The 27,040-nt window shown below is 44.5% G+C and overlaps 1 protein-coding gene across 1 annotated transcript in view; it reads right to left on the bottom strand.

The window, feature by feature from the left end:
• Positions 1-26,475, bottom strand: part of REG4 (regenerating family member 4) — a 35,947-nt gene extending 9,472 nt beyond the window's left edge. Inside the window, exons 1-4 of the mRNA XM_053696910.1 lie at positions 26,408-26,475; positions 25,059-25,153; positions 19,059-19,196; positions 13,596-13,707 (exon numbers count right to left, since the gene is read on the bottom strand). Coding sequence (XP_053552885.1) covers positions 13,596-13,707; positions 19,059-19,196; positions 25,059-25,153; positions 26,408-26,459 — 397 coding nt within the window. The 5' untranslated portion in view covers positions 26,460-26,475. The remainder of the gene's footprint in view (positions 1-13,595; positions 13,708-19,058; positions 19,197-25,058; positions 25,154-26,407) is intronic.
• Between the last annotated feature and the right edge of the window lie 565 nt (positions 26,476-27,040).

Below are 27,040 nucleotides of genomic sequence, written 5' to 3'. Positions count from 1 at the left end.
TAGAGAGCGCTAGTGTACGGTCTGTACATGAGTAACACAGTGTATAGTGCCGCACACACACAGTGTAACCACTAGAGAGCGCTAGTGTATGGTCTGTACATGAGTAACACAGTGTAACCACTAGAGAGCGCTAGTGTACGGTCTGTACATGAGTAACACAGTGTATAGTGCCGCACACACACAGTGTAACCACTAGAGAGCGCTAGTGTATGGTCTGTACATGAGTAACACAGTGTATAGTGCCGCACACACACAGTGTAACCACTAGAGAGCGCTAGTGTACGGTCTGTACATGAGTAACACAGTGTAACCACTAGAGAGCGCTAGTGTATGGTCTGTACATGAGTAACACAGTGTATAGTGCCGCACACACACAGTGTAACCACTAGAGAGCGCTAGTGTATGGTCTGTACATGAGTAACACACAGTGTATAGTGCCGCACACACACAGTGTAACCACTAGAGAGCGCTAGTGTATGGTCTGTACATGAGTAACACATGGTATAGTGCCGCACACACACAGTGTAACCACTAGAGAGCGCTAGTGTATGGTCTGTACATGAGTAACACACAGTGTATAGTGCCGCACACACACACAGTGTAACCACTAGAGAGCGCTAGTGTACGGTCTGTACATGAGTAACACAGTGTATAGTGCCGCACACACACAGTGGTAACCACTAGAGTGCGCTAGTGTATGGTCTGTACATGAGTAACACACAGTGTATAGTGCCGCACACACACAGTGTAACCACTAGAGAGCGCTAGTGTACGGTCTGTACATGAGTAACACACAGTGTATAGTGCCGCACACACACAGTGTAACCACTAGAGAGCGCTAGTGTATGGTCTGTACATGAGTAACACACAGTGTAACCACTAGAGAGCGCTAGTGTACGGTCTGTACATGAGTAACACAGTGTAACCACTAGAGAGCGCTAGTGTACGGTCTGTACATGAGTAACACACAGTGTATAGTGCCGCACACACACAGTGTAACCACTAGAGAGCGCTAGTGTATGGTCTGTACATGAGTAACACACAGTGTAACCACTAGAGAGCGCTAGTGTATGGTCTGTACATGAGTAACACACAGTGTATAGTGCCGCACACACACAGTGTAACCAGTAGAGAGCGCTAGTGTATGGTCTGTACATGAGTAACACACAGTGTATAGTGCCGCACACACACAGTGTAACCACTAGAGAGCGCTAGTGTATGGTCTGTACATGAGTAACACAGTGTAACCACTAGAGAGCGCTAGTGTATGGTCTGTACATGAGTAACACACAGTGTATAGTGCCGCACACACACAGTGTAACCAGTAGAGAGCGCTAGTGTATGGTCTGTACATGAGTAACACACAGTGTATAGTGCCGCACACACACAGTGTAACCACTAGAGAGCGCTAGTGTATGGTCTGTACATGAGTAACACAGTGTAACCACTAGAGAGCGCTAGTGTACGGTCTGTACATGAGTAACACAGTGTAACCACTAGAGAGCGCTAGTGTATGGTCTGTACATGAGTAACACAGTGTATAGTGCCGCACACACACAGTGTAACCAGTAGAGAGCGCTAGTGGTATGGTCTGTACATGAGTAACACAGTGTAACCACTAGAGAGCGCTAGTGTATGGTCTGTACATGAGTAACACACAGTGTAATAGTGCCGCACACACACAGTGTAACCACTAGAGAGCGCTAGTGTATGGTCTGTACATGAGTAACACAGTGTATAGTGCCGCACACATACACTGTGTAACCACTAGAGAGCGCTAGTGTATGGTCTGTACATGAGTAACACACAGTGTATAGTGCCGCACACACACAGTGTAACCACTAGAGAGCGCTAGTGTACGGTCTGTACATGAGTAACACAGTGTATAGTGCCGCACACACACAGTGTAACCACTAGAGAGCGCTAGTGTATGGTCTGTACATGAGTAACACAGTGTATAGTGCCGCACACACACAGTGTAACCACTAGAGAGCGCTAGTGTATGGTCTGTACATGAGTAACACAGTGTAACCACTAGAGAGCGCTAGTGTATGGTCTGTACATGAGTAACACAGTGTAACCACTAGAGAGCGCTAGTGTACGGTCTGTACATGAGTAACACACAGTGTATAGTGCCGCACACACACAGTGTAACCACTAGAGAGCACTAGTGTACGGTATGTACATGAGTAACACACAGTGTAACCACTAGAGAGCGCTAGTGTACGGTCTGTACATGAGTAACACAGTGTATAGTGCCGCACACACACAGTGTAACCACTAGAGAGCACTAGTGTACGGTATGTACATGAGTAACACACAGTGTAACCACTAGAGAGCGCTAGTGTATGGTCTGTACATGAGTAACACAGTGTAACCACTAGAGAGCGCTAGTGTACGGTCTGTACATGAGTAACACAGTGTATAGTGCCGCACACACACAGTGTAACCACTAGAGAGCGCTAGTGTATGGTCTGTACATGAGTAAGACACAGTGTATAGTGGCCGCACACACACAGTGAACCACTAGAGAGCGCTAGTGTAATGGTCTGGTACAAGGAGTAACACACAGTGTATAGTGCCGGCACACACACAGTGTACCACTAAGAGTGCGCTATGTATGGTCTGTACATGAGTAACACACAGTGTATAGTGCCCCACACACACAGTGTAACCACTAGAGAGCGCTAGTTTGAAGCTGTCTGTACAAATAGTACCTCACAGTGTAACCACTGAGAGAGCGCTAGTGTATGTCTGTACATGAGTAACACACAGTGTATAGTGCCGCACACACACAGTGTAACCACGTAGAGGATGCGCTAGTGTATGGTCTGTACATAGTAACACACAGTGTAAAGTGCCGCACACACGACAGTGTACCACTAGGAGAGCGCAGTGTACGGTCTGTACATGAGTAAGCACACAGTGTAACCACTAGAGAGCGCTAGTGTACTGGTCTGTACATGAGTAACACAGTGTAACCACTAGAGAGCGCTAGTGTACTGGTCTGTACATGAGTAACCACAGTGTATAGTGCCGCACACACACAGTGTAACCACTAGAGAGCGCTAGTGTATGGTCTGTACATGAGTAAACACAGTGTATAGTGCCGCACACACACAGTGTAAACCAGTAGAGAGCGCTAGTGTACGGTCTGTACAAGAGTAACACACAGTGTAACCACTAGAGAGCGCTAGTGTACGGTCTGTACATGAGTAACACACAGTGTATAGTGCCGCACACACACAGTGTAACCACTAGAGAGCGCTAGTGTATGGTCTGTACATGAGTAACACAGGTGTAACCACTAGAGAGCGCTAGTGTATGGTCTGTACATGAGTAACACACAGTGTATAGTGCCGCACACACACAGTGTAACCACTAGAGAGCGCTAGTGTATGGTCTGTACATGAGTAACACACAGTGTATAGTGCCGCACACACACAGTGTAACCACTAGAGAGCGCTAGTGTAGGGTCTGTACATGAGTAACACACAGTGTATAGTGCCGCACACACACAGTGTAACCACTAGAGAGCGCTAGTGTATGGTCTGTACATGAGTAACACAGTGTATAGTGCTGCACACACACAGTGTAACCACTAGAGAGCGCTAGTGTATGGTCTGTACATGAGTAACACAGTGTAACCACTAGAGAGCGCTAGTGTACGGTCTGTACATGAGTAACACAGTGTATAGTGCCGCACACACACAGTGTAACCACTAGAGAGCGCTAGTGTACGGTCTGTACATGAGTAACACACAGTGTAACCACTAGAGAGCTCTAGTGTACGGTCTGTACATGAGTAACACAGTGTAACCACTAGAGAGCGCTAGTGTATGGTCTGTACATGAGTAACACAGTGTATAGTGCCGCACACACACAGTGTAACCACTAGAGAGCGCTAGTGTATGGTCTGTACATGAGTAACACAGTGTATAGTGCCGCACACACACAGTGTAACCAGTAGAGAGCGCTAGTGTACGGTCTGTACATGAGTAACACACAGTGTAACCACTAGAGAGCGCTAGTGTACGGTCTGTACATGAGTAACACACAGTGTATAGTGCCGCACACACACAGTGTAACCACTAGAGAGCGCTAGTGTATGGTCTGTACATGAGTAACACAGTGTAACCACTAGAGAGCGCTAGTGTATGGTCTGTACATGAGTAACACACAGTGTATAGTGCCGCACACACACAGTGTAACCACTAGAGAGCGCTAGTGTATGGTCTGTACATGAGTAACACACAGTGTTGTAGTGCCGCACACACACAGTGTAACCACTAGAGAGCGCTAGTGTACGGTCTGTACATGAGTAACACACAGTGTATAGTGCCGCACACACACACAGTGTAACCAGTAGAGAGCGCTAGTGTATGGTCTGTACATGAGTAACACAGTGTATAGTGCCGCACACACCACAGTGTAACCAGTATAGAGAGCGCTAGTGTATGGTCTGTACATGAGTAACACAGTGTATAGTGCCGCACACACACAGTGTAACCACTAGAGAGCGCTAGTGTATGGTCTGTACATGAGTAACACACAGTGTATAGTGCCGCACACACACAGTGTAACCACTAGAGAGCGCTAGTGTACGGTCTGTACATGAGTAACACACAGTGTATAGTGCCGCACACACACAGTGTAACCACTAGAGAGCGCTAGTGTATGGTCTGTACATGAGTAACACACAGTGTATAGTGCCGCACACACACAGTGTAACCACTAGAGAGCGCTAGTGTATGGTCTGTACATGAGTAACACAGTGTATAGTGCTGCACACACACAGTGTAACCACTAGAGAGCGCTAGTGTATGGTCTGTACATGAGTAACACAGTGTAACCACTAGAGAGCGCTAGTGTACGGTCTGTACATGAGTAACACAGTGTATAGTGCCGCACACACACAGTGTAACCACTAGAGAGCGCTAGTGTACGGTCTGTACATGAGTAACACAGTGTATAGTGCCGCACACACACAGTGTAACCACTAGAGAGCGCTAGTGTATGGTCTGTACATGAGTAACACACAGTGTATAGTGCCGCACACACACAGTGTAACCACTAGAGAGCGCTAGTGTATGGTCTGTACATGAGTAACACACAGTGTAACCACTAGAGAGCGCTAGTGTACGGTCTGTACATGAGTAACACAGTGTATAGTGCCGCACACACACAGTGTAACCAGTAGAGAGCGCTAGTGTATGGTCTGTACATGAGTAACACACAGTGTAACCACTAGAGAGCGCTAGTGTACGGTCTGTACATGAGTAACACACAGTGTATAGTGCCGCACACACACAGTGTAACCAGTAGAGAGCGCTAGTGTACGGTCTGTACATGAGTAACACACAGTGTATAGTGCCGCACACACACGGTGTAACCAGTAGAGAGCGCTAGTGTACGGTCTGTACATGAGTAACACACAGTGTAACCACTAGAGAGCGCTAGTGTATGGTCTGTACATGAGTAACAACAGTGTATAGTGCCGCACACACACAGTGTAAACCAGTAGAGAGCGCTAGTGTATGGTCTGTACATGAGTAACACACAGTTGTAACCACTAGAGAGCGCTAGTGTACGGTCTGTACATGAGTAACACAAAGTGTATATGTGCCGCACACACACAGTTGTAACCAGTAGAGAGCGCTAGTGTACTGGTCTGTACATGAGTAACACACAGTGTATAGTGCCGCACACACACAGTGTAACCACTAGAGAGCGCTAGTGTATGGTCCTGTTCATGAGTAACACACAGTGTATAGTGCCGCACACACACAGTGTAACCACTAGAGAGCGCTAGTGTATGGTCTGTACATGAGTAACACACAGTGTATAGTGCCTGCACACACCCACAGTGTAACCACTAGAGAGCGCTAGTGTATGGGTCTGTACATGAGTAACACACAGTGTCAACCACTAGAGAGCGCTACATGTATGGTCTGTACATGAGTAACACAGTGTATAGTGCCGCACACACACAGTGTAAACCACTAGAGAGCGCTAGTGTATGGTCTGTACATGAGTAACACACAGTGTATAGTGCCGCACACACACAGTGTAACCACTAGAGAGCGCTAGTGTATGGTACTGTACATGAGTAACACACAGTGTATAGTGCCGCACACACACAGTTGTAACCACTAGAGAGCGCTAGTGTATGGTCTGTACATGAGTAAACACAGTGTATAGTGCCGCACACACACAGTGTAACCACTAGATAGCGCTAGTGTATGGTCTGTACATGAGTAACACAGTGTAACCACTAGAGAGCGCTAGTGTATGGTCTGTACATGAGTAACACAGTGTAACCATAGAGAGCGCTAATGTTATGGTCTGTACATGAGTAACACAGTGTAACCACTAGAGAGCGCTAATGTATGGTTCTGTACATGAGGTAACACAGTGTAACCAGTAGAGAGCGCTAGTGTATGGTCTGTACATGAGTAACACACAGTGTATAGTGCCGCACACACACAGTGTAACCACTAGAGAGCGCTAGTGTATGGTCTGTACATGAGTAACACAGTGTAAACCACTAGAGAGCGCTAGTGTATGGTCTGTACATGAGTAACACACAGTGTATAGTGCCGCACACACACAGTGTAACCACTAGAGAGCGCTAGTGTATGGTCTGTACATGAGTAACCACAGTGTATAGTGCCGCACACACACAGTGTAACCAGTAGAGAGCGCTAGTGTATGGTCTGTACATGAGTAACACAGTGTAACCACTAGAGAGCGCTAGTGTATGGTCTGTACATGAGTAACACAGTGTATAGTGCCGCACACACACAGTGTAACCAGTAGAGAGCGCTAGTGTATGGTCTGTACATGAGTAACACAGTGTATAGTGCCGCACACACACAGTGTAACCACTAGAGTGCGCTAGTGTATGGTCTGTACATGAGTAACACAGTGTATAGTGCCGCACACACACAGTGTAACCACTAGAGAGCGCTAGTGTATGGTCTGTACATGAGTAACACACAGTGTAACCACTAGAGAGCGCTAGTGTATGGTCTGTACATGAGTAACACACAGTGTATAGTGCCGCACACACACAGTGTAACCACTAGAGAGCGCTAGTGTATGGTCTGTACATGAGTAACACAGTGTATAGTGCCGCACACACACAGTGTAACCACTAGAGAGCGCTAGTGTATGGTCTGTACATGAGTAACACAGTGTATAGTGCCGCACACACACAGTGTAACCACTAGAGAGCGCTAGTGTATGGTCTGTACATGAGTAACACAGTGTAACCACTAGAGAGCGCTAGTGTACGGTCTGTACATGAGTAACACAGTGTATAGTGCTGCACACACACAGTGTAACCACTAGAGAGCGCTAGTGTACGGTCTGTACATGAGTAACACAGTGTATAGTGCCGCACACACACAGTGTAACCACTAGAGAGCGCTAGTGTATGGTCTGTACATGAGTAACACAGTGTAACCACTAGAGAGCGCTAGTGTACGGTCTGTACATGAGTAACACAGTGTATAGTGCCGCACACACACAGTGTAACCAGTAGAGAGCGCTAGTGTATGGTCTGTACATGAGTAACACACAGTGTAACCACTAGAGAGCGCTAGTGTACGGTCTGTACATGAGTAACACACAGTGTATAGTGCCGCACACACACAGTGTAACCACTAGAGAGCGCTAGTGTATGGTCTGTACATGAGTAACACACAGTGTATAGTGCCGCACACACACAGTGTAACCACTAGAGAGCGCTAGTGTATGGTCTGTACATGAGTAACCACACAGTGTATAGTGCCGCACACACACAGTGTAACCACTAGAGAGCGCTAGTGTATGGTCTGTACATGAGTAACACAGTGTATAGTGCCGCACACACACAGGTGTAACCACTAGAGAGCGCGTAGTGTACGGTCTGTACATGAGTAACACACAGTGTATAGTGCCGCACACACACAGTGTAAACCACTAGAGAGCGCTAGTGTACGGTCCTGTACATGAGTAACACACAGTGTATAGTGCCGCACACACACAGTGTAACCACTAGAGAGCGCTAGTGTATGGTCTGTACATGAGTAACACACAGTGTAACCACTAGAGAGCGCTAATGTATGGTCTGTACATGAGTAACACAGTGTATAGTGCCGCACACACACAGTGTAACCACTAGAGAGCGCTAGTGTATGGTCTGTACATGAGTAACACAGTGTAACCACTAGAGAGCGCTAATGTATGGTCTGTACATGAGTAACACACAGTGTATAGTGCCGCACACACACACAGTGTAACCACTAGAGAGCGCTAGTGTATGGTCTGTACATGAGTAACACACAGTGTAACCACTAGAGAGCGCTAGTGTACGGTCTGTACATGAGTAACACAGTGTATAGTGCCGCACACACACAGTGTAACCACTAGAGAGCGCTAGTGTATGGTCTGTACATGAGTAACACAGTGTAACCACTAGAGAGCGCTAGTGTATGGTCTGTACATGAGTAACACAGTGTAACCACTAGAGAGCGCTAATGTATGGTCTGTACATGAGTAACACAGTGTAACCACTAGAGAGCGCTAGTGTATGGTCTGTACATGAGTAACACACAGTGTAACCAGTAGAGAGCGCTAGTGTACGGTCTGTACATGAGTAACACACAGTGTATAGTGCCGCACACACACGGTGTAACCAGTAGAGAGCGCTAGTGTACGGTCTGTACATGAGTAACACACAGTGTAACCACTAGAGAGCGCTAGTGTATGGTCTGTACATGAGTAACACAGTGTATAGTGCCGCACACACACAGTGTAACCAGTAGAGAGCGCTAGTGTATGGTCTGTACATGAGTAACACACAGTGTAACCACTAGAGAGCGCTAGTGTACGGTCTGTACATGAGTAACACACAGTGTATAGTGCCGCACACACACAGTGTAACCAGTAGAGAGCGCTAGTGTACGGTCTGTACATGAGTAACACACAGTGTATAGTGCCGCACACACACAGTGTAACCACTAGAGAGCGCTAGTGTATGGTCTGTACATGAGTAACACACAGTGTATAGTGCCGCACACACACAGTGTAACCACTAGAGAGCGCTAGTGTATGGTCTGTACATGAGTAACACACAGTGTATAGTGCCGCACACACACAGTGTAACCACTAGAGAGCGCTAGTGTATGGTCTGTACATGAGTAACACACAGTGTAACCACTAGAGAGCGCTAATGTATGGTCTGTACATGAGTAACACAGTGTATAGTGCCGCACACACACAGTGTAACCACTAGAGAGCGCTAGTGTATGGTCTGTACATGAGTAACACACAGTGTATAGTGCCGCACACACACACAGTGTAACCACTAGAGAGCGCTAGTGTATGGTCTGTACATGAGTAACACACAGTGTATAGTGCCGCACACACACAGTGTAACCACTAGAGAGCGCTAGTGTATGGTCTGTACATGAGTAACACACAGTGTATAGTGCCGCACACACACAGTGTAACCACTAGAGAGCGCTAGTGTATGGTCTGTACATGAGTAACACAGTGTAACCACTAGAGAGCGCTAGTGTATGGTCTGTACATGAGTAACACAGTGTAACCACTAGAGAGCGCTAATGTATGGTCTGTACATGAGTAACACAGTGTAACCACTAGAGAGCGCTAATGTATGGTCTGTACATGAGTAACACAGTGTAACCAGTAGAGAGCGCTAGTGTATGGTCTGTACATGAGTAACACACAGTGTATAGTGCCGCACACACACAGTGTAACCACTAGAGAGCGCTAGTGTATGGTCTGTACATGAGTAACACAGTGTAACCACTAGAGAGCGCTAGTGTATGGTCTGTACATGAGTAACACACAGTGTATAGTGCCGCACACACACAGTGTAACCACTAGAGAGCGCTAGTGTATGGTCTGTACATGAGTAACACAGTGTATAGTGCCGCACACACACAGTGTAACCAGTAGAGAGCGCTAGTGTACGGTCTGTACATGAGTAACACAGTGTAACCACTAGAGAGCGCTAGTGTATGGTCTGTACATGAGTAACACAGTGTATAGTGCCGCACACACACAGTGTAACCAGTAGAGAGCGCTAGTGTATGGTCTGTACATGAGTAACACAGTGTATAGTGCCGCACACACACAGTGTAACCACTAGAGAGCGCTAGTGTATGGTCTGTACATGAGTAACACAGTGTAACCACTAGAGAGCGCTAGTGTATGGTCTGTACATGAGTAACACACAGTGTATAGTGCCGCACACACACAGTGTAACCACTAGAGAGCGCTAGTGTATGGTCTGTACATGAGTAACACAGTGTATAGTGCCGCACACACACAGTGTAACCACTAGAGAGCGCTAGTGTATGGTCTGTACATGAGTAACACAGTGTATAGTGCCGCACACACACAGTGTAACCACTAGAGAGCGCTAGTGTATGGTCTGTACATGAGTAACACAGTGTAACCACTAGAGAGCGCTAGTGTACGGTCTGTACATGAGTAACACAGTGTATAGTGCCGCACACACACAGTGTAACCAGTAGAGAGCGCTAGTGTATGGTCTGTACATGAGTAACACACAGTGTAACCACTAGAGAGCGCTAGTGTACGGTCTGTACATGAGTAACACACAGTGTATAGTGCCGCACACACACAGTGTAACCACTAGAGAGCGCTAGTGTATGGTCTGTACATGAGTAACACACAGTGTATAGTGCCGCACACACACAGTGTAACCACTAGAGAGCGCTAGTGTATGGTCTGTACATGAGTAACACAGTGTAACCACTAGAGAGCGCTAGTGTATGGTCTGTACATGAGTAACACACAGTGTATAGTGCCGCACACACACAGTGTAACCACTAGAGAGCGCTAGTGTATGGTCTGTACATGAGTAACACAGTGTATAGTGCCGCACACACACAGTGTAACCACTAGAGAGCGCTAGTGTACGGTCTGTACATGAGTAACACACAGTGTATAGTGCCGCACACACACAGTGTAACCACTAGAGAGCGCTAGTGTACGGTCTGTACATGAGTAACACACAGTGTATAGTGCCGCACACACACAGTGTAACCACTAGAGAGCGCTAGTGTATGGTCTGTACATGAGTAACACACAGTGTAACCACTAGAGAGCGCTAATGTATGGTCTGTACATGAGTAACACAGTGTATAGTGCCGCACACACACAGTGTAACCACTAGAGAGCGCTAGTGTATGGTCTGTACATGAGTAACACAGTGTAACCACTAGAGAGCGCTAATGTATGGTCTGTACATGAGTAACACACAGTGTATAGTGCCGCACACACACAGTGTAACCACTAGAGAGCGCTAGTGTATGGTCTGTACATGAGTAACACACAGTGTAACCACTAGAGAGCGCTAGTGTACGGTCTGTACATGAGTAACACAGTGTATAGTGCCGCACACACACAGTGTAACCACTAGAGAGCGCTAGTGTATGGTCTGTACATGAGTAACACAGTGTAACCACTAGAGAGCGCTAGTGTATGGTCTGTACATGAGTAACACAGTGTAACCACTAGAGAGCGCTAATGTATGGTCTGTACATGAGTAACACAGTGTAACCACTAGAGAGCGCTAGTGTATGGTCTGTACATGAGTAACACAGTGTAACCACTAGAGAGCGCTAGTGTATGGTCTGTACATGAGTAACACAGTGTAACCACTAGAGAGCGCTAGTGTATGGTCTGTACATGAGTAACACAGTGTAACCACTAGAGAGCGCTAGTGTATGGTCTGTACATGAGTAACACACAGTGTATAGTGCCGCACACACACAGTGTAGCCACTAGAGAGCGCTAATGTACGGTCTGTACATGAGTAACACAGTGTATAGTGCCGCACACACACAGTGTAACCACTAGAGAGCGCTAGTGTATGGTCTGTACATGAGTAACACAGTGTAACCACTAGAGAGCGCTAGTGTATGGTCTGTACATGAGTAACACAGTGTATAGTGCCGCACACACACAGTGTAACCACTAGAGAGCGCTAGTGTATGGTCTGTACATGAGTAACACAGTGTAACCACTAGAGAGCGCTAGTGTATGGTCTGTACATGAGTAACACACAGTGTATAGTGCCGCACACACACAGTGTAACCACTAGAGAGCGCTAGTGTATGGTCTGTACATGAGTAACACACAGTGTATAGTGCCGCACACACACAGTGTAGCCACTAGAGAGCGCTAATGTACGGTCTGTACATGAGTAACACAGTGTAACCACTAGAGAGCGCTAGTGTACGGTCTGTACATGAGTAACACAGTGTATAGTGCCGCACACACACACACACAGTGTAACCACTAGAGAGCGCTAATGTATGGTCTGTACATGAGTAACACAGTGTATAGTGCCGCGCACACACACAGTGTAACCACTAGAGAGCACTAATGTATATACTGTACATCTCTTGTTACTAACTAGATGCTACATCACCTGTTTTTACTCACTAGATACTATATCATCTCTTGTTACTCACCAGATGTTACTTCACCTCTTGCTACTCACTAGATGCTACATCACCTCTTGTTAATCACTAGAAGCTACATCCTCTCTTGTAAATCACTAGAAGCTACATCCTCTCTTGTAACTCACTAGGTACTACATCATCTCTTGTTACTCACTAGATGCTACATCACCTCTTGTTAATCACTAGATGCTACATCATCTCTTGTTACTCACTAAGTACTACATCATCTCTTGTTACTCATTAGATGCTACATCCTCTCTTGTAACTCACTAGGTACTACATCATCTCTTGTTACTCACTAGATGCTACATCACCTCTTGTTAATCACTAGATGCTACATCACCTCTTGTTAATCACTAGATGCTACATCACCTCTTGTTAATCACTAGATGATACATCATCTCTTGTTACTCACTAAGTACTACATCATCTCTTGTTACTCACTAGATGCTACATCACCTCTTGTTACTCACTAAGTACTACATCATCTCTTGTTAATCACTAGATGCTACATCACCACTTGTTACTCACTAGATGCTACATCACCTCTTGTTACTCACTAGATGCTACATCATCTCTTGTTACTCACTAAGTACTACATCATCTCTTGTTACTCACTAGATGCTACATCATCTCTTGTTACTTACTAAGTACTACATCATCTCTTGTTACTCACTAGATGCTACATCATCTCTTGTTACTCACTAGATGCTACATCATCTCTTGTTACTCACTAGATGCTACATCATCTCTTGTTACTTACTAAGTACTACATCATCTCTTGTTACTCACTAGATGCTACATCATCTCTTGTAACTCACTAGGTACTACATCATCTCTTGTTACTCACTAGATGCTACATCACCTCTTGTTAATCACTAGATGCTACATCATCTCTTGTTACTCAATAAGTACTACATCATCTCTTGTTACTCACTAAGTACTACATCATCTCTTGTTACTCACTAGATGCTACATCACCTCTTGTTAATCACTAGATGCTACATCATCTCTTGTTACTTACTAAGTACTACATCATCTCTTGTTACTCACTAGATGCTACAGTTAGGTGAAGTTATTACTCACTGGTTTCCTTGGTCAGCTCCCCACAGAACTCTGCACCATTGTTATTTGGCTCCCCGCTTTTCCAGTTCCTGAAGTTATACATGGAACCATCGTTCCACTTCCAGCGGCGGTTCTAGAGTAACAGAGAATTGTACAAAGATTACAGTCTGCTATAAAGTACCAGTCTGCAGGATTAACCAGTTACTGTGCACCAGGATATTAAAGGGGTATAAAGACACTGTATAGTTTGGGGTTATATTGACATGGAGAGTAGAGAGATGCTGATGAGGAACAACATAGGTTGGTGGAGGCTACTTATATCTTCTTGTGTTCCTGATTGTGGCCCTACAACCTTGTGGTCCACATCTCATATATTACTAGCTTTATTTATTCAGGAACTGCTGCCCCATAGTGAGCACAAAAGGCAGAAATATCTAAAGAGAATCAGAGATTTCCTGTAGCAATACGCAAAATGTTTATAATATGTACAGCTGCATGATAGTACATGTATGATATCTACATGTAGTACATGAGCCAATACTGACAGTGTATGATATCTACATGTAGTACATGAGCTAATACTGACAGTGTGTGATATCTACATGTAGTACATGAGCTAATACTGACAGTGTATGATATCTACATGTAGTACATGAGCCAATACTGACAGTGTATGATATCTACATGTAGTACATGAGCTAATACTGACAGTGTGTGATATCTACATGTAGTACATGAGCCAATACTGACAGTGTATGATATCTACATGTAGTACATGAGCTAATACTGACAGTGTATGATATCTACATGTAGTACATGAGCTAATACTGACAGTGTGTGATATCTACATGTAGTACATGAGCCAATACTGACAGTGTATGATATCTACATGTAGTACATGAGCTAATACTGACAGTGTATGATATCTACATGTAGTACATGAGCCAATACTGACAGTGTATGATATCTACATGTAGTACATGAGCTAATACTGACAGTGTATGATATCTACATGTAGTACATGAGCTAATACTGACAGTGTATGATATTTACATGTAGTACATGAGCTAATACTGACAGTGTATGATATCTACATGTAGTACATGAGCTAATACTGACAGTGTATGATATCTACATGTAGTACATGAGCCAATACTGACAGTGTATGATATCTACATGTAGTACATGAGCTAATACTGACAGTGTGTGATATCTACATGTAGTACATGAGCCAATACTGACAGTGTATGATATCTACATGTAGTACATGAGCTAATACTGACAGTGTATGATATCTACATGTAGTACATGAGCTAATACTGACAGTGTGTGATATCTACATGTAGTACATGAGCCAATACTGACAGTGTATGATATCTACATGTAGTACATGAGCTAATACTGACAGTGTATGATATCTACATGTAGTACATGAGCCAATACTGACAGTGTATGATATCTACATGTAGTACATGAGCTAATACTGACAGTGTATGATATCTACATGTAGTACATGAGCTAATACTGACAGTGTATGATATTTACATGTAGTACATGAGCTAATACTGACAGTGTATGATATCTACATGTAGTACATGAGCCAATACTGACAGTGTATGATATCTACATGTAGTACATGAGCTAATACTGACAGTGTGTGATATCTACATGTAGTACATGAGCTAATACTGACTGTGTGTGATATCTACATGTAGTACATGAGCTAATACTGACAGTGTATGATATCTACATGTAGTACATGAGCTAATACTGGCAGTGTATGATATCTACATGTAGTACATGAGCTAATACTGACAGTGTATGATACCTACATGTAGTACATGAGCTAATACTGACAGTGTGTGATATCTACATGTAGTACATGAGCCAATACTGACAGTGTATGATATCTACATGTAGTACATGAGCTAATACTGACAGTGTATGATATCTACATGTAGTACATGAGCCAATACTGACAGTGTATGATATCTACATGTAGTACATGAGCCAATACTGACAGTGTATGATATCTACATGTAGTACATGAGCTAATACTGACAGTGTGTGATATCTACATGTAGTACATGAGCCAATACTGACAGTGTATGATATCTACATGTAGTACATGAGCTAATACTGACAGTGTATGATATCTACATGTAGTACATGAGCTAATACTGACAGTGTATGATATCTACATGTAGTACATGAGCCAATACTGACAGTGTATGATATCTACATGTAGTACATGAGCTAATACTGACAGTGTGTGATATCTACATGTAGTACATGAGCCAATACTGACAGTGTATGATATCTACATGTAGTACATGAGCTAATACTGACAGTGTATGATATCTACATGTAGTACATGAGCCAATACTGACAGTGTATGATATCTGCATGTAGTACATGAGCTAATACTGACAGTGTATGATATCTACATGTAGTACATGAGCTAATACTGACAGTGTATGATATTTACATGTAGTACATGAGCTAATACTGACAGTGTATGATATCTACATGTAGTACATGAGCCAATACTGACAGTGTATGATATCTACATGTAGTACATGAGCTAATACTGACAGTGTGTGATATCTACATGTAGTACATGAGCTAATACTGACTGCATGATATCTACATGTACTACATGAGCTAATACTGACAGTGTATGATATTTACATGTAGTACATGAGCTAATACTGACAGTGTATGATATCTACATGTAGTACATGAGCTAATACTGACTGTGTATGATATCTACATGTAGTACATGAGCTAATACTGACAGTGTATGATATCTACATGTAGTACATGAGCTAATACTGACTGTGTATGATATCTACATGTAGTACATGAGCTAATACTGACAGTGTATGATATCTACATGTAGTACATGAGCTAATACTGACAGTGTATGATATCTACATGTAGTACATGAGCTAATACTGACAGTGTATGATATCTACATGTCGTACATGAGCTAATACTGACAGTGTATGATATCTACATGTAGTACATGAGCTAATACTGACTGTGTATGATATCTACATGTAGTACATGAGCTAATACTGACTGTGTATGATATCTACATGTAGTACATGAGCTAATACTGACTGCATGATATCTACATGAAGTACATGAGCTAATACTGACTGCATGATATCTACATGTCGTACATGAGCTAATACTGACAGTGTATGATATTTACATGTAGTACATGAGCTAATACTGACAGTGTATGATATCTACATGTAGTACATGAGCTAATACTGACTGTGTGTGATATCTACATGAAGTACATGAGCTAATACTGACAGTGTATGATATCTACATGTAGTACATGAGCTAATACTGACAGTGTATGATATCTACATGTAGTACATGAGCTAATACTGACAGTGTATGATATCTACATGTAGTACATGAGCTAATACTGACTGTGTGTGATATCTACATGTAGTACATGAGCTAATACTGACTGTGTGTGATATCTACATGTAGTACATGAGCTAATACTGACAGTGTATGATATCTACATGTAGTACATGAGCTAATACTGACAGTGTATGATATCTACATGAAGTACATGAGCTAATACTGACAGTGTATGATATTTACATGTAGTACATGAGCTAATACTGACAGTGTATGATATCTACATGTAGTACATGAGCTAATACTGACTGTGTGTGATATCTACATGTAGTACATGAGCTAATACTGACAGTGTATGATATCTACATGTAGTACATGAGCTAATACTGACAGTGTATGATATCTACATGTAGTACATGAGCTAATACTGACAGTGTATGATATCTACATGTAGTACATGAGCTAATACTGACAGTGTATGATATCTACATGTAGTACATGAGCCAATACTGACAGTGTGTGATATCTACATGTAGTACATGAGCTAATACTGACAGTGTATGATATCTACATGTAGTACATGATCTAATACTGACAGTGTATGATATCTACATGTAGTACATGATCTAATACTGACAGTGTATGATATCTACATGTAGTACATGAGCTAATACTGACAGTGTATGATATCTACAGCTAGTACATGAGCTAATACTGGCAGTGTATGATATCTACATGTAGTACATGAGCTAATACTGACAGTGTATGATATCTACATGTAGTACATGAGCTAATACTGACAGTGTATGATATCTACAGCTAGTACATGAGCTAATACTGACAGTGTATGATATCTACAGCTAGTACATGAGCTAATACTGACAGTGTATGATATCTACAGCTAGTACATGAGCTAATACTGACAGTGTATGATATCTACAGCTAGTACATGAGCTAATACTGACAGTGTATGATATCTACATGTAGTACATGAGCTAATACTGACAGTGTATGATATCTACATGTAGTACATGAGCTAATACTGGCAGTGTATGATATCTACATGTAGTACATGAGCTAATACTGACAGTGTATGATATCTACATGTAGTACATGAGCTAATACTGACAGTGTATGATATCTACAGCTAGTACATGAGCTAATACTGACAGTGTATGATATCTACATGTAGTACATGAGCTAATACTGACTGCATGATATCTACATGAAGTACATGAGCTAATACTGACAGTGTATGATATCTACATGTACTACATGAGCCAATACTGACAGTGTATGATATCTACATGTAGTACATGAGCTAATACTGACAGTGTATGATATCTACATGTAGTACATGAGCTAATACTGACAGTGTATGATATCTACATGTAGTACATGAGCTAATACTGACTGCATGATATCTACATGAAGTACATGAGCTAATACTGACAGTGTATGATATCTACATGTAGTACATGAGCTAATACTGACTGTGTATGATATCTACATGTAGTACATGAGCTAATCCTGACAGTGTATGATATCTACATGTACTACATGAGCCAATACTGACAGTGTATGATATCTACATGTAGTACATGAGCTAATACTGACAGTGTATGATATCTACATGTAGTACATGAGCCAATACTGACAGTGTATGATATCTACATGTAGTACATGAGCTAATACTGACAGTGTATGATATCTACATGTAGTACATGAGCTAATACTGACAGTGTATGATATCTACATGTAGTACATGAGCTAATACTGACAGTGTATGATATCTACATGTAGTACATGAGCTAATACTGACAGTGTATGATATTTACATGTAGTACATGAGCTAATACTGACAGTGTATGATATCTACATGTAGTACATGAGCTAATACTGACAGTGTATGATATCTACATGTAGTACATGAGCTAATACTGACAGTGTATTGTACTTGCCATTAGCAGCTATAAGGCATGGAGCAGACTGGGTTGTCACAGTGGGGGTTGTGTTACATTATGTTAATCTGAAGTCACAAATGGGCATCTTCCTGTTATGGGGAACAGGACATCTGGGCACCATCCTCTTACTTACTTGCTCAGGGTCGTGAATTCCAATCCAAATGTCTCCAGTTACTGGATATGCAGCTATGTGACTGGCAATGATGGAGGCTTCGGATGAATCCAAGATAGAGGCTAAGTGAGCACCATGGCCATAACTGACACATTCAAACTGTAAGAGGAGGAAATGCTCAATGGTAGGAAAAATATAAGTATTTATTAATTAGTTCCAAGTGGAGCGTTTATGCACTTACTACGTTATGTCTATTCCCCCCAGTTACTACATTATGACTATTAGCCCCTGTTACTACCTAGTGACTATTAGCCCCAGTTACTACCTAGTGACTATTACCCCCAGTTACTACCTAGTGACTATTAGCCCCAGTTACTACCTAGTGACTATTAGCCCCAGTTACTACCTAGTGACTATTAGCCCCTGTTACTACCTAGTGACTATTAGCCCCTGTTACTACCTAGTGACTATTAGCCCCAGTTACTACCTAGTGACTATTACCCCCAGTTACTACCTAGTGACTATTACCCCCAGTTACTACCTAGTGACTATTACCCCAGTTACTACCTAGTGACTATTAGCCCCAGTTACTACCTAGTGACTATTAGCCCCAGTTACTACCTAGTGACTATTACCCCTAGTTACTACCTATTGACTATTACCCCTAGTTACTACCTATTGACTATTACCCCCAGTTACTACCTAATGACTATTACCCCCAGTTATTACCCAAATTACTTTTACCCACTTACCTGCTGTTAATTCCTCTTCCTATACACCCAGCACCTACTGACCTTACCTGCGGCTAATATCTCTTCCTATACACCCAGCACCTACTGACCTTACCTGCTGCTAATACCTCTTCCTATACACCCAGCACCTACTGACCTTACCTACTGCTAATACCTCTTCCTATACACCCAGCACCTACTGACCTTACCTGCTGCTAATACCTCTTCCTATACACCCAGCACATACTGACCTTACCTGCTGCTAATACCTCTTCCTATACACCCAGCACCTACTGACCTTACCTACTGCTAATAACTCTTCCTATACACCCAGCACCTACTGACCTTACCTACTGCTAATACCTCTTCCTATACACCAAGCACTTACTGACCTTACTTGCTGCTAATATCTCTTCCTATACACTCAGCACCTACTGACCTTACCTGCTGCTAATACCTCTTCCTATACACCCAGCACATACTGACCTTACCTGCTGCTAATACCTCTTCCTATACACCCAGCACCTACTGACCTTACCTACTGCTAATACCTCTTCCTATACACCCAGCACCTACTGACCTTACCTGCTACTAATACCTCTTTCTATACACCCAGCACCTACTGACCTTACCTGCTGCTGATACCTCTTCCTATACACCCAGCACCTACTGACCTTACCTGCTACTAATACCTCTTTCTATACACCCAGCACCTACTGACCTTACCTGCTGCTAATACCTCTTCCTATACACCCAGCACCTACTGACCTTACCTGCTGCTAATACCTCTTCATATACACACAGCACCTACTGACCTTACCTGCTGCTGATACCTCTTCCTATACACCCAGCACCTACTGACCTTACCTGCTGCTAATACCTCTTCCTATACACCCAGCACCTACTGACCTTACCTGCTGCTAATACCTCTTCCTATACACCCAGCACCTACTGACCTTACCTACTGCTAATACCTCTTCCTATACACCCAGCACCTATTGACCTTACCTACTGCTAATACCTCTTCCTATACACCCAGCACCTACTGACCTTACCTGCTACTAATACCTCTTCCTATACACCCAGCACATACTGACCTTACCTGCTACTAATACCTCTTCCTATACACCCAACACCTACTGACCTTACCTGCTACTAATACCTCTTCCTATACACCCAGCACCTACTGACCTTACCTGCTGCTAATACCTCTTCCTATACACCCAGCACCTACTGACCTTACCTGCTGCTAATACCTCTTCCTATACACCCAGTACCTACTGACCTTACCTGCTGCTAATACCTCTTCCTATACACCCAGCACATACTGACCTTACCTGCTACTAATACCTCTTCCTATACACCCAACACCTACTGACCTTACCTGCTACTAATACCTCTTCCTATACACCCAGCACCTATTGACCTTACCTGCTACTAATACCTCTTCCTATACACCCAGCACCCACTGATCTTACCTGCTACTAATACCTCTTCCTATACACCCAACACCTACTGACCTTACCTGCTACTAATACCTCTTCCTATACACCCAGCACCTACTGACCTTACCTGCTGCTAATACCTCTTCCTATACACCCAGCACCTATTGACCTTACCTGCTACTAATACCTCTTCCTATACACCCAGCACCTACTGACCTTACCTGCTGCTAATACCTCTTCCTATACACCCAGCACCTACTGACCTTACCTGCTGCTAATACCTCTTCCTATAGACCCAGCACCTACTGACCTTACCTGCTGCTAATAACTCTTCCTATACACCCAGCACCTACTGACCTTACCTGCTACTAATACCTCTTCCTATACACCCAGCACCTACTGACCTTACCTACTACTAATACCTCTTCCTATACACCCAGCACCTACTGACCTTACCTGCTGCTAATACCTCTTCCTATACATCCAGCACATACTGACCTTACCTGCTGCTAATTCCTCTTCCTATACACCCAGCACCTACTGACCTTACCTGCTGCTAATACCTCTTCCTATACACCCAGAACCTACTGACCTTACCTGCTACTAATACCTCTTCCTATACACCCAGCACCTACTGACATTACCTGCTGCTAATACCTCTTCCTATACACCCAGCACCTACTGACCTTACCTACTGCTAATATCTCTTCCTATATACCCAGCACCTACTGACCTTACCTGCTGCTAATTCCTCTTCCTATACACCCAGCACCTACTGACCTTACCTGCTACTAATACCTCTTCCTATACACCCAGCACCTACTGACCTTACCTGCTGCTAATACCTCTTCCTATACACCCAGCACCTACTGACCTTACCTGCTGCTAATATCTCTTCCTATACACCCAGCACCTACTGACCTTACCTGCTGCTAATACCTCTTCCTATACACCCAGAACCTACTGACCTTACCTGCTGCTAATACCTCTTCCTATACACCCAGCACCTACTGACCTTACCTGCTGCTAATACCTCTTCCCATACACCCAGCACCTACTGACCTTACCTGCTGCTAATACCTCTTCCTATACACCCAGCACCTACTGACCTTACCTGCTGCTAATACCTCTTCCTATACACCCAACACCTACTGACCTTACCTGCTGCTGATACCTCTTCCTATACACCCAGCACCTACTGACCTTACCTGCTGCTAATACCTCTTCCTATACACCCAGCACATACTGACCTTACCTGCTGCTAATACCTCTTCCTATACACCCAGCACCTACTGACCTTACCTGCTACTAATACCTCTTCCTATACACCCAGTACCTACTGACCTTACCTGCTGCTAATACCTCTTCCTATACACCCAGCACCTACTGACCTTACATGCTGCTAATACCTCTTCCTATACACCCAGCACCTACTGACCTTACCTGCTACTAATACCTCTTCCTATACACCCAGCACATACTGACCTTACCTGCTGCTAATACCTCTTCCTATACACCCAGCACATACTGACCTTACCTGCTGCTAATACCTCTTCCTATACACCCAGCACATACTGACCTTACCTTCTGCTAATAACTCTTCCTATACACCCAGCACCTACTGACCTTACCTGCTGCTAATACCTCTTCCTATACACCCAGCAACTACTGACCTTACCTGCTGCTAATACCTCTTCCTATAGACCCAGCACCTACTGACCTTACCTGCCGCTAATACCTCTTCCTATACACCCAGCACCTACTGACCTTACCTGCTACTAATACCTCTTCCTATACACCCAGCACCTACTGACCTTACCTGCTACTAATACCTCTTTCTATACACCCAGCACATACTGACCTTACCTGCTGCTAATACCTCTTCCTATACACCCAGCACCTACTGACCTTACCTGCTGCTAATACCTCTTCCTATACACCCATCAGTTACTGACCTTATCTGCTGCTAATACCTCTTCCTATACACCCAGCACCTACTGACCTTACCTGCTGCTAATACCTCTTCCTATAGACCCAGCACCTACTGACCTTACCTGCTGCTAATACCTCTTCCTATACACCCAGCACCTACTGACCTTATCTGCTGCTAATACCTCTTCCTATACACCCAGCACCTACTGACCTTACCTGCTGCTAATACCTCTTCCTATACACCCAGCAACTACTGACCTTACCTGCTGCTAATACCTCTTCCTATACACCCAGCACCTACTGACCTTACCTGCTGCTAATACCTCTTCCTATACACCCAGCACCTACTGACCTTACCTGCTGCTAATACCTCTTCCTATACAACAGCACCTACTGACCTTACCTGCTGCTAATACCTCTTCCTATACACCCAGCACCTACTGACCTTACCTGCTGCTAATACCTCTTCCTATACACCCAGCACCTACTGAACTTACCTGCTGCTAATACCTCTTCCTATGATGATTTTTCATCATAAATGCATAATTTTGCCCTTTCTGATGTTATATTTTTTATCTTTCTACTCATTTGGTTCATCCGTGCTGGAACATTATCCGCTTTTTAGAGATTGTTACAAACTGCTATTTGTAACTGGCCCTTTAAATGAAAAATTGCCCTGCTTCCATGGATCGTGGAGAAGCCTATGTGCCAGCCTCCTTCCTCATGACTATGGCCCCTGGAAGATTGTGCCCCTGAGAACATATTAACTTTTATTGGGTGTGTATGGCCCTTTAAGATCCGTCTGGGGACATATTGTGACTTTGGTGAACAATGCCCCTTTAAGACTGTCCCCAGACCTGTAAAATTGCTTGTCCCTGGCTTTCTCCCACTTGGTTCAGTGAATGGGACTTGCTGAGCCAGGTGCCACACAGTTAGAGTGTTCCACAGAGGGGGAGCACTGTTACAGAGGCATTGGTTTTCATTGTGTGCCATTAAGTGCTATGTGACAGACCCTTCGGTCAGAACTAAAGAGATAACTTTGTTCAGCTTCAAGAACCTATTCTAAATACAAGTTTGCTGGGATCAGCTCTAATTAAGTTTAGTGAAAAACCTTCCCTTTGTCTAATCAGACTGCTAGTGATAAGGTGGACTGCATTGTTTTATTGTGTGTAATGTTATCTGCTGAAGTAAATGTTGTGGCCTGTCAAAGGGCGTTGCCTCTCTATCTAAATATATCAAATGTGTGATTGGGGATTTTATGCCTCCCCCTGAGAGTGTCTTTTTTGCATGTAACCTCAATAAAAACCAGGCTGTGTGTCCAGCACATCAGACCTATTTTGACCCTCTAACTTGCAGCTTTGACTCATGTTTGTAGGATACAGCTTATATCACTACAGGGATTACTGACTACGGTGCTGATGATTCTTTGGTGAGCGCTGGGAGCATCCTTTTCTACGGTCCAACTTCCAGCCAGCCTGGAGGCAACCGTAACAGAGATGTTTTTATTGTCTGCAAAAAGTTCTCCTGGAGCCCTCTACCAAGATCACTAATGGATATGAAACAGGCCCAAGCACTGACCTCCGAGGTACACCATTTCCTTTGTTTTTATAATCAAAGACAAAAAAATAATAGCTAAACCTAGTTTTTCTCAGAATTACCAAATATAAGAATGCGCATACCCCTCACATACATGTTTTACCTTGCTGCCATCTTCCATGAACCAAATACTTTCTTATATAAACACATTTTCTTCATCCTGAGCTAACTAGTCAGTTCCTTCTGTTCCTCACAAACGAGTATGTGCTTGATACATCAGTACAGGCTAGTCTGGGTTTTATAAATGCACAATATACTATTCTTATTTGGTATCGTCTCCTATGTCCACTATTGCATTGATATCATTGATTACTTACCTCTGCCTCAGACCAGGTAGCAGCATATCTGAAATATCCATAACAATTAGACTTATAGTAAAACCAGCCAGGTGGACAGGAGGAGCGCGGTGCCGCTGTAAGAAACAGACACAGAGATTGAACTAGTTGCACATCATGTGCCACTTTCTTGCTCATCTTGTTTTTTTTTTTACTTTTGCAAAACTAACTAGACAGCACAAATCCACAAAAACTTCCCAGCTGAAGAACTACAATGTAGGAAACTCAGCCTTTATCTATATTCAACATGAGAAATAATTATGACAATGACACCTAACTAATCTTATTATCTCCCCTCCCCAGTTGTGCTCGTGTACCCCCGAGCCTTTATTAAATATCTGACTCCCTCAGCCTGTGCTGTGTGCCAGCGTGCTCCCCCTCAGCCTGTGCTGTGTGCCAGTGTGCTCCCCCTCAGCCTGTGCTGTGTGCCAGCGTGCTCCCCCTCAGCCTGTGCTGTGTGCCAGCGTGCTCCCCCTCAGCCTGTGCTGTGTGCCAGCGTGCTCCCCCTCAGCCTGTGCTGTGTGCCAGCGTGCTCCCCCTCAGCCTGTGCTGTGTGCCAGCGTGCTCCCCCTCAGCCTGTGCTGTGTGCCAGCGTGCTCCCCCTCAGCCTGTGCTGTGTGCCAGCGTGCTCCCCCTCAGCCTGTGCTGTGTGCCAGCGTGCTCCCCCTCAGCCTGTGCTGTGTGCCAGCGTGCTCCCCCTCAGCCTGTGCTGTGTGCCAGCGTGCGCCCCCTCAGCCTGTGCTGTGTGCCAGCGTGCGCCCCCTCAGCCTGTGCTGTGTGCCAGCGTGCGCCCCCTCAGCCTGTGCTGTGTGCCAGCGTGCTCCCCCTCAGCCTGTGCTGTGTGCCAGCGTGATCCCCCTCAGCCTGTGCTGTTTGCCAGCGTGCTCCCCCTCAGCCTGTGCTGTGTGCCAGTGTGCTCCCCCTCAGCCTGTGCTGTGTGCCAGTGTGCTCCCCCTCAGCCTGTGCTGTGTGCCAGCGTGCTCCCCCTCAGCCTGTGCTGTGTGCCAGCGTGCGCCCCCTCAGCCTGTGCTGTGTGCCAGCGTGCGCCCCCTCAGCCTGTGCTGTGTGCCAGCGTGCTCCCCCTCAGCCTGTGCTGTGTGCCAGCGTGATCCCCCTCAGCCTGTGCTGTGTGCCAGCGTGCTCCCCCTCAGCCTGTGCTGTGTGCCAGTGTGCTCCCCCTCAGCCTGTGCTGTGTGCCAGTGTGCTCCCCCTCAGCCTGTGCTGTGTGCCAGTGTGCTCCCCCTCAGCCTGTGCCAGTGTGCTCCCCCTCAGCCTGTGCTGTGTGCCAGCGTGCTCCCCCTCAGTTTGTTCCTCATTTTGTTTGTACTCACCTGATGACAGAGATACCCCAAGGATCAGGCAGCCCAAAAGACCAAAGTACATGTTAGTGACACCAGCCATCCTGACAATGACACAATAACACAAAAATCATATGAGACAGTGTAACACAACCCTGCAGCTCATCTCACCAACTCCTGCTACATTCTGCAGCACACCTTACCCGCCCCTAGCTAGACTCTGCAGCACATTGCACCACAAACCTACTTGAGTTAGAACTCTGCAGCACATTGCACCACAAACCTACTTGAGTTAGAACACTGCAGCACATTTCACCACAAACCTACCTCAGAACTCTGCATCACATTCCACCCCTAACCCACCTCAACTAGAACTCTGCATTACATTCCACCCCTAACCCACCTCAACTAGAACTCTGCATTACATTCCACCCCTAACCCACCTCAACTAGATCTCTGCAGCACATTCCACCCCTAACCCATATTAACTAGATCTCTGCAGCACATTGCACCCCTAACCCACCTCAACTACAGCTCTGCAGCACATTCCACCCCTAACCCACCTCAACTAGAGCTCTGCAGCACATTTCACCCCTAACCCACCTCAACTAGAGCTCTGCAGCACATTCCACCCCTAACCCACCTCAACTAGAACTCTGCATCACA

Source organism: Bombina bombina, unplaced genomic scaffold (genome assembly GCF_027579735.1).
Source record: "Bombina bombina isolate aBomBom1 unplaced genomic scaffold, aBomBom1.pri scaffold_1894, whole genome shotgun sequence".
NCBI classification, from domain to species: Eukaryota; Metazoa; Chordata; class Amphibia; order Anura; family Bombinatoridae; genus Bombina; species Bombina bombina.
The sequence above is the reverse complement of the archived record's forward strand: the minus strand, read 5'-3'. Positions and strand labels throughout refer to the sequence as shown.